Source organism: Lupinus angustifolius, unplaced genomic scaffold (genome assembly GCF_001865875.1).
Source record: "Lupinus angustifolius cultivar Tanjil unplaced genomic scaffold, LupAngTanjil_v1.0 Scaffold_164_6, whole genome shotgun sequence".
NCBI classification, from domain to species: Eukaryota; Viridiplantae; Streptophyta; class Magnoliopsida; order Fabales; family Fabaceae; genus Lupinus; species Lupinus angustifolius.
The window spans coordinates 291,972-301,928 of record NW_017726231.1 but is presented as its reverse complement, the minus strand read 5'-3'; the positions used below and the strand labels follow the sequence as shown (position 1 = coordinate 301,928).

Sequence of the window (9,957 nt, the reverse complement as noted above, 5' to 3'; positions counted from 1 at the left end):
AGGCCCCCTAGTGGCCTCATGTGATATCTTTAGCCAACAATGGCCTCTCCTTCGTACCCAGACCCCCTAGTGGTCTCACATGATATCTTTGGCCAATTGTGGTCTCTTCTTTACATCTAAGCCCCCGAGTGGCCTCGCATGATATCTTTGACTAGTAGTGGTCTCTTATTTGCACCCAGGCCCCTAGTGGTCTCGTGTGATATCTTGGGCCCCTAATGGTCTCATCTTTGCGCTCATGCCCCTAATGATCTCACGTGATATCTTGGACCCCCTAGTGGTATCATCTTTGCATCCAGACCCCCTAGTGGTCTCGTGTGGTATTTTTGACCTCTAGTGGTCTTATCTTTGCAATTGGCCCTCTAGTTGTCACGCGTTGTGTCTTTGACCCCCAATGGTCGCATATTTACACTCGGCCTCTCTAGTGGTCTCACATTGTGCATTTGACCGCAATGGTCTTATCTTTGCACCCGACCCAGTGGTCTCATGTATGCCTTTGACCCATAGTGGTCTCATATTTACACCTGACTCCCAATGATCTTGTGTTGTGCCTTTAACTCCCTAGTAGTTTTATCTTTACACCCAACCCCCAATGCTTTGTTTTACCCTTGATATTCTAGACTTTTTATACATTACGTGTAAATTATTTACTAACCATATCAAAGCTGGATCTAGATTTGGATGATAGATTGATGAGTTCATAAAAGTGCAGATTTTTATGCCCATAAAGTTGGGATTTCTACTAGATTGTGTATTGATAGTAGTGCTCAATACTAATACAAATCCCATTTTGATCAATACGCGAATTCTACTATATTTGCAATGACTTCTACTAGTGGAAGTCGTGTATTAAACTATATTTATTCATTCACAATATTATACATGCTTCTACCGGTGGAAATCGTGTATTAACAATGGCCGAATTTCATTAGTTCTAGAGATGTGTTCGAGTGACGTCCTCATGATATAAGCCAATTAATATCAAGAACTCATAAGATTGAGTGTAATATTGTTATGGTAAAGATTTATAATAGTTAGTACAACATTTATCATTCATTTGTATTATTTTTTTTAAATTAATAATGATTAAATATGCTTAGGTATTTGATATAATGATAGTGTATAAGACTCATAGAGTGTCATGACAATATATAAAACTTCTTCTAACACTTCAAATATATCTAATACTGGGACCACAGCATCCTCTCGTAAGAAGTAGATTCCTACCGAATGCGGATATATATAAGGCGAAGAGGCACGAAGAAAGAACAAAAGTTAATGGAGAGACGTGAGTATTATTCATTGTTTGAGACAACTAGAGCGAGAGGATGGCTTATCTATAGAGTCTTTGCAATCTTCATGTTTGTGGCAATATGCTTCATCTGGTTTTACAGATTGAGCAACATAACCATAAACGGTGAAGATGGTAAACCATGGGCTTCGCTTGGTTTGTTTGGTGCAGAACTATGGTTCGGTCTCAGTTGGCTCTTCAGTCAAGCCCTTAGATGGAACCTTGTGTTTAGGAAACCTTTCAAAAGCAGACTCTCTCAAAGGTTAGGTTATAGTAATTCTTATGCTCATTTTTTCATGATTGAGCTCTCCGATAATGGATATGGAATTACTTTGAAATGTTAAAGAAAAAGTAAGTTATATTGACATTTATATCATTTTTATTTTTATTTATATTAAGATTATATTTTTATCTTTAACATTTAAAGGAAAAACTCGCTTCATTTTTTGTTACTGGAGATGAGTCTTATTCAAATTTAATGGTGTGACTTATGAAATATACCTACTTTGGAAGTCAATAGGGGTTGGCTTAATGTGTGGATAGAATCTGAATCTTCTATACCAATATTTTTTTATGTCTTTATACCAATTCAATGATCTTTTATCAAATACCTAAATATGTTAGTATAATAATTAATGAGAAATTAAACGAGTTATGTTATTCATTATTAGGCAAAATCCTATTAGATTGGTACGGAGACATATAAAAATTTTGGTATAGAATATTTAGTTCACGTAGATATGGATAGGCTTTATTAATATTAATAATGACCAAGTTTTGATTGTTTGCAAGATTTCGAGCATATGCCATAAATATAAATCAATTCCAAGTTGTAAAGATAGAATGAATCCATATTTTTGTTTCCTTCAGGAATTAGGTGTTCAAATTTGTTTTTTTCTTTTTATGTTCTCATTTGATACCCAGAAGTCTAAAAATTCATGAATCAAACACTATATTAGCTCAGTTCATTTTTTCTTATTTTAAAGAAACTCAGTTTTAATGGCAATATGTTATATTTTAAATTATATTTATATATTTTACATTGATGGTTTTAATTTTTTTGGACCAGCCACTACTTATAAATAGTATATACATTTCTGACTATAAATATCCATACATATTTTCACGGGTCTTATATTACTTTTATTTAAGAGATCATGATAATTAAAAAATAAATTGTGGTTAATGCAATAACATTATAAAAAATCATTACAATGTGAGTGTATTCATATTTTTTACTTAATTTTATATCCAACTTGGGATCTCAATAAAATTAAGAGTTTAATATTTATGTATTGTAAATGTAATGTTTTGTACGCTCATAGGATATCATTCACCATCAATTTATATAACTTTGTTGTTTGAGAGTTAATAATACTTAACATATGAATAATGGAGGATGTGTTGAAAAAGTAGAAAATACTATATATATTAAATCCTAACATTATATTTAACATGTTGTGTATTAATTGGTAACAGATATGAAGAGATGAATTTGCCAGGAGTAGACATATATGTGTGTACGGCGGACCCTGATATAGAGCCACCGATTATGGTGATTAATACAGTGTTATCTGTTATGGCTTATGACTATCCAGTTGAGAAACTGAGTGTGTATCTCTCTGATGATGCTGCTTCTGATATCACTTTCTATGCTCTTTTAGAGGCTTCTACCTTTGCTAAACATTGGTTACCATTTTGCAAGAGATTCGAGGTGGAACCAAGGTCACCGCTTGCTTATTTTAATACCCTTGCTTCAAAGACTTATCCACACCATCATAATCATGCCAAAGACTTGGAAGCCATCAAGGTACAAAGTGACAAATTATTTGAAGATAGATGTTTAAGATGAATGGTTCATATTGCTTTAAGTTCATTATAATTGATGGGTTAGAAATAAACCAACAATCCCTTTTTTTATCTATTACTACATGTATATTGAAAAATCCTAATTCATTTGTCTTCCATTTAAAAATCAATTCAACTAATAACATACTAAATATTTTAAAATTAACCTTTTTCTTTTAAGGCCAACACTTCCATTGTTGAAGTTTAGGAGAGTAAAGATTGATCAACCTAAATTTGAGTTAATACCAAACAATTTATTGCAGGAGAAGTTGTTATAAATGATAAGATGATAAACTCATAATAACTAACAAATAAAAATAAACTATAGATAAATTTAAATAATATGAGACTAACTAAATCATAGAGATGATAATTCTCTATCAATCTAAATATCATCTAACATGCATGACAATATGAGTTAGTCTTGTCCATGAGTTGAGGTCAGCACCAAGTGGAGATGGTATTATGTACTTGGACAAGCAGGTATCTGAAGAATTAGTAACTCGCTGTTGGGTTGGATCTGTATTTTTGGACTAATTGGCAATTTTAGTAAAATAAATTGGTTTTAATAAAAAGTCTGAGAAAGTGTGATAATAATGGCCATAAGGCTAATTAGTTATAAGTTCTTCATGATAATATGCGTCTCTTTCCCTTCTATAAATAGTGGTTGTGACTTGTGAGTAAGGAAGAATATACGATACGGACTATAACTTCTCAAGAAAACAACATTCTCTTAAGCCAACAGAATAGGTTTAATATGCTACATAATAGGTTTTTAAAATATTATAAAAAATAATTAAATAATGTAAGAGTTGCGTAAAAAGGTATAGTAAATAAATATAAAAAAACATTCATGTACTCATGTATAGATTATTGCATGGGATTGAGTTCAGGTACCCTATTAAAACTTGGTACAAAAATCCTTGGTTAAGAAAAATAGCTTATGACATGGGATAGATTCCTTACTCATCATTAGTGCAATGGATTATGCATTGTTTATTTCTTTTACATGCATTTCAACGGAGTGATTTTTTTTAATGAAAAATATACAACGAATTAAAATCTGACATAATATCGTTATATATTTTTTAGTACATAATATAATATCGTTATATTCAGATATAAATTTAATACTATATATTAATTGTTTGTTTTCTTTGTGTACATTTGATGTTGTAGAAATTATACGAAAATATGAAAATAAGAATCGAAGATGCAGCCAAGTTGGGGGGAGTACCCAAGGAAACACGGTCAAAGCATAGTGGATTTTCTCTGTGGGATTCCTACACTTCACGACGTGACCATAACACAATCATACAAGTATATTTCCTCTCACATTTTCTATTCGGAGAATAATAATATATCATAGGGTTATTTATAAATATTTTTTGCTAACAAGTTTGTCAAAGTGCATTTATAAAGACTTTTGTAATTCTCTGAAGAAAGTAAGGGTATATATATATATATATATATATACTGGCCTCATAACTTTATGAAAGTAAGAGAAGTGAAGTTATATACTTCTGTATATAGGAATTCCTTAGGATCGGTGAAATATCAATCCTAAGATCTTGAATCTCATGATTTTCACAATAATATATGAAGCAAAGGGTGCAGTGTCATACTTGAATCCATGTTTCTAGATGTACTCCTATGATCTGCGTTTTCTAAGATGTGTTTTGGTATGATAGTCTTCCTCAACCAAATATCTGATTGCTCTTGGGACTTACGTTTTCACTCTGACGGGGAGAGGAGAAAATTGAATTTGATTTGTTATATTATGGACCATAACCTTCCTTATGCATTAACTTATAGGGTTCATATTATCCCTTATAGGTTAACCTGATGGGTATCCACCCATTAAGCGCATATTCGTTATCAGTTTTTAGAAATATATGGGATGTTAGTAATTAGATCACTTATAATGTAACCCCCGAAATAAATAGTCGATATCATTGTATCAAATATATGATGTCCACCTTAATTAGAAGTTATAAATTTCTAACAATCTCTCACTTGGGCTTCATATCTTCCTGATACAATTATACCACAGGTTCTTTAGGCGCGCATCTTATGCTATTTACATTTAGACTTCTCCTTAATACAATCTGGTTCATCTCATATATCAACTATGGAACCACTGCGACTTTCATCACATGCAAGCGTGACTCGACCACGATGATCACTATATTAATATACTCAATGACAGAGATCAAATATGGATGAGTGACATGGAAATTTCATGCAATGTAATCTCAAACATGTATATTTCCAACTAGTCCTTCTTTATTCTTTAGTGATATCAATCCAAAGTCTTTAATTGTAACACAATAGTTACAATGCACAATTTTTTAAAATGGAACAATAAATCATCAATTTTATTATGCATCGAAAATTGTATATAACATCCAAAGTAAATCATAAAACATATAGACTCTCATTGAACTAAGGTACCCTAAGGAACAACACCCATATGAGCAACATGCTCATGAAAGACTTTAGGTATGAAACCCTTAGTCAGTGGATCATCTAGCATAAAATTTGTTCCTATATGTTCTATGGAAATTTATCCATTTTGAACACTTTCTTTAACAACCAGAAACTTTGTGTCAATGAATTTTGACTTTGTAGAACTCCTATTGTTGTTGGAGTAAAGAATCACAGACTTGTTGTCACAATAAATTCTCAATGGTCTTTCAATACCATCGGCCACACGTAAGCCAATGACAAAGTTTCGTAACCATATGCCATGGTCTGATGTTTCAAAACAAGCCATGAACTTTGCAGTCATGGTTGAAGGAGCTATAAGCATCTGTTTTCAGACTTCAAAGAGATAGCACCTCTAGCCAATATAAACACATGTCCAAGAATATCTACTGTGAAGACATCCAGCAAAATCAGAGTCAGAGTACTCAATGATCTCTAAATTCTCAGACCTCCGATAAGTGAGCATGTACTCATTTGTTATCTTCAAGTAACGCATAACATGTTTGACTGCCTTCCAATGATGCATTCCAGGATTACTCAAATATCTTCCCAAAACTTCCACAACAAATGTTATGTCAGGACGTGTACAAACTTGAGCATACATTAGACTTCCGACTGCATATGCATAAGGAATCTTTTGCATCTCGTATCTTTCAAGGTCACTTTTGGGGCACTGTTCGAGACTAAACTTGTCTCCCTTAGCTATAGGGGTATCCCCTTGTTTACTGTCTTTCATGCCAAATCTATCCATGACTTTATCTACATAGCTTTCTTGTGATAACCTTAAGATACCTTGAGAGCAATCTCTCAGTATCTGAATACCTAATACAAAAGAAGCTTCCCAAGATCTTTCATTTCGAAATTCTTCATTAGAAATCTCTTGGTCTCATGCAATAGTCTCATATCATCGCTAGCAAGTAGTATATCATCGATATATAATACCATGAATATAAATTTACTCCCATTAAACTTATGGTATACACAATCTTCAACTTTATCAGCCTCAAAACCATATGAGGTAATAACTTGATGAAATTTGTGATTTCATTGACAAGAAGCTTGTTTAAGCCCATAGATAGGTTTCTTTGATTTGCATACCATTAACTTTGAGCCAGCTGACACAAAGTTTTATGGTTGCACCATATAGATCGTTTCCTTAAGGTCAGCATTTAGAAACGCAGTCTTAACATCCATCTGATGTAGCTCAAAATCAAAATGAGGTACTAGTGCCAATATTATTCTAAAAGAATCCTTCGAAGATACTGGAGAGAAGGTTTCTTTATAATGAATGCCTTCTTTCTGAGTGAAGCCTTTAGCAACTAAAGGAGCTTTATATGTGTCAATATTACTCTCCAAATCCCACTTGGTTTTAAATATCTATTTGCAACCAATGGGTTTCGCACCTTCAGGTAATTCAACAAGATCCCAAACGTCATTATCATGCATAGATTTCATCTCATCCTTCATGGAATTGATCCACTTTTGAGAGTTAAAAATTTTCATGGCTTGACAGAAGTTCAATGGATCATCTTCTGTTAACCCAATGTCATCCTCATGCTCTTGAAGAAATACAATATAATCATCAGGAATTGCACTTATCCTCTCTCTAGTGGATCTCCTTAATGGCACTTCTACTTCTTGAGGTTGTTGAATTTGATCTATAGGTACTTGAGGGAGAACCTCATTGTTGTCTTGTTCTAAAATATTGTCAGGAACAATATTCTGAACATTATCTTCTATTACCGAATTTATTCCTTGAATAACTTGTTCACAATCAGTAACCGGTTCTTCCTCAAAGACAACATTTCTTATGTTCTCTTCCTTCCCAAAATCAACTTCCTCAAGAAATCTTGCATTTCCCATCTCAAAAAAGAGTCTTGAAGTGAGATCATAAAATTGATAGCCCTGAGAGCGTTCAGCATAGCCAACAAAATAACAGCTAACAGTTCTTGAGTCCAGTTTTCTTTCATGCGGTCTATAAGGCTGCGCCTCAGCTGGACAACCCCAAATGTGCAAGTGTTTTAAGCTTGGCCTTTTATTAGTCCAACGCTCATATGGGGTTTTGTTAACTGCTTTACTTGGCACCCTATTAAGGATGTAAACTACGATCTTTAAAGCTTCCCCCCAAAGAGACTCTAGAAAGGAAGAATGATTAATCATATTTCTTACCATATCCTTAAGAGTTCGGTTTCGTCGCTCAACAACACCATTCATGCTAGGCTTGCCTGGCATAGTGTATTGTGGAATAATTCCACACTCTCTGAGGAAAAGCGCAAATCCATGGATGTTGTTCTCCTGATCCATCATATCTGCCATAGTATTCACCACCACGTTCAGATTTGACAACCTTAATTTTCTTTCCAAGTTTAAGTTCAATTTCAGCCTTGAAAGACTTGAAAATATCCAAGGATTGAGACTTCTCATGTATAAGATATATAGCGGTACCTAGAGTAATCATCTATGAACGTAATAAAATAATGTTGTCCATTCCAAGAAGCCATAGGGAAAGGACCACATATATCTGTATGTATTAGTTCTAAGACATCTTTAGCTCTTTCGGCACCTAATTTTCTTTTGTTTGTCTGTTTTCCCTTTATGCACTCAACACAGACCTTAAAGTCTGATAAATCTAAAGGGTTAAGAATTTCATCTGACACAAGTATTTGAGTTCTTTGTTTAGATATATGGCCTAAACGCTTGTACCATAAGTTGGTTGAATTCTCTTTTAATTTTCATTTTGTCCCACGTAAATTTGTTTGCGGTATTTAATTAGTGGAACTAGAAACATCAAGCGTATACAAATTATCAATTAAGGAACCAGAACCAACAAGATTTGAATTTTGGTAGAAACTAACTTTATTATTTCCAAAAGAACAAGAAAACCCAAATTCGTCCAAGCTGGAAATACTAATTAAATTCCGCCTAAAAGACGGTACAATAAATGTTTCAAATAAATCCAAATTAAAACCAGCTCTTAAACATAATCTAAATGTTATAATAGTCTCAACTGCAACCCTTTTGCCATCACCCACAAAGATGAATCTTTCATCATCACTTGGTTGTCAGCTCCACAGGCAACCCTACATCATGATACTAATGTTAGAAGTAGCACCAGAATCTACAAACCAAGTATCATTGGGTACAAAAGCCAAATTAATTTCAGAAAAAACATGACTGAGAAATTTACCCTTCTTTACATGCCATGAGGCATATTTAGGACACTCTTTCTTCATATGTCATTACTTCTTACAGAAGTAACATGTAAATTCCTCATTACTCTTCAATTTCTTTTACTGAGAAGGCCCTTTCGCAACACCCTTATTGCTCTTTCTTTTCTTATTTTGAGGCATCAAATCCAAGTGAGCACTTTCAGTCTTATCTCTCTACAGTCTCTCTTCCTCTTATTTTGAATGTCTCATTCTTATGAACTAAGAAGAGTGTCCAAGTGTATCTCGAAAACTCATCTACTATAACAAGAGCATAGTAGTTACCACCATAACGTTTTGTCCTTGAGGGGCCAAACAAGTCCATATGTAGTAATTGCAATGGTCTATCGGAAGAAACCATATGCTTAGGTTTGAAAGAAGTTTTTGTTTGTTTACCCATTTGACAAGCACTACATAGTTTGTCTTTAACAAATTTCATTTTAGGTAAACCAACAACTAAGTCTTTCTTAATAAGTTTATTCAAATGGTCTATATGTATATGAGCAATTCTCCTATAGCATAACCATGCATTATGATATCATTTGCAACTAAACATGTTATTGGTAAAGATGAATCTATATCAATCATATATATATTTTTTATCCTTTTACCAACAAGTTTAGAGTTTTGAGAGTTCTTACTTTCAATGATGCACTTATCTGGGTAGAATACCACATGGAAGCCTTTGTCACATAATTGACTTATGCTTAGAAGGTTTTGCTTGAGTCCTTCAATATATAGTACACCTTCTATAGTTGTTGAGGGTGGCTTGCTGATTCTACCAACTCCAAGAATTTTCTTTTGTTGTTATCACCATAAGTGACATATCCTTTGTCCCTTGGAGTGAGGATAGAGAACATCTTTCTATCGCCCGTCATGTGTTTTGAGCAGCCGATAAGTTGCAGGCGGCTCTCAAATTTTCCTACAAAACAATTTAAGTTGTATTAGGTACCCAATATTCTTTGGGTCCTACATAGTTAGTACCTTTCTCAACCCATTTAAAATAACATAGGGGTACACCATATTTTCTAATATTACACGTATTTGGTGTGTGTCCAAGGTTCTTGCAGTATGTACATGTGGGTTGATGATCATGTATCCTAGATTTATTTTTACTATTTTTAAAAA

At 33.5% G+C, this 9,957-nt stretch overlaps 1 protein-coding gene across 1 annotated transcript in view; it reads left to right on the top strand.

Moving 5' to 3' along the window:
* Positions 1-1,238: 1,238 nt before the first annotated feature.
* Positions 1,239-9,957, top strand: part of LOC109340357 (cellulose synthase-like protein E1) — a 22,536-nt gene continuing 13,817 nt past the window's right edge. Inside the window, exons 1-3 of the mRNA XM_019578036.1 lie at positions 1,239-1,550; positions 2,768-3,098; positions 4,316-4,456. Coding sequence (XP_019433581.1) covers positions 1,276-1,550; positions 2,768-3,098; positions 4,316-4,456 — 747 coding nt within the window. The 5' untranslated portion in view covers positions 1,239-1,275. The remainder of the gene's footprint in view (positions 1,551-2,767; positions 3,099-4,315; positions 4,457-9,957) is intronic.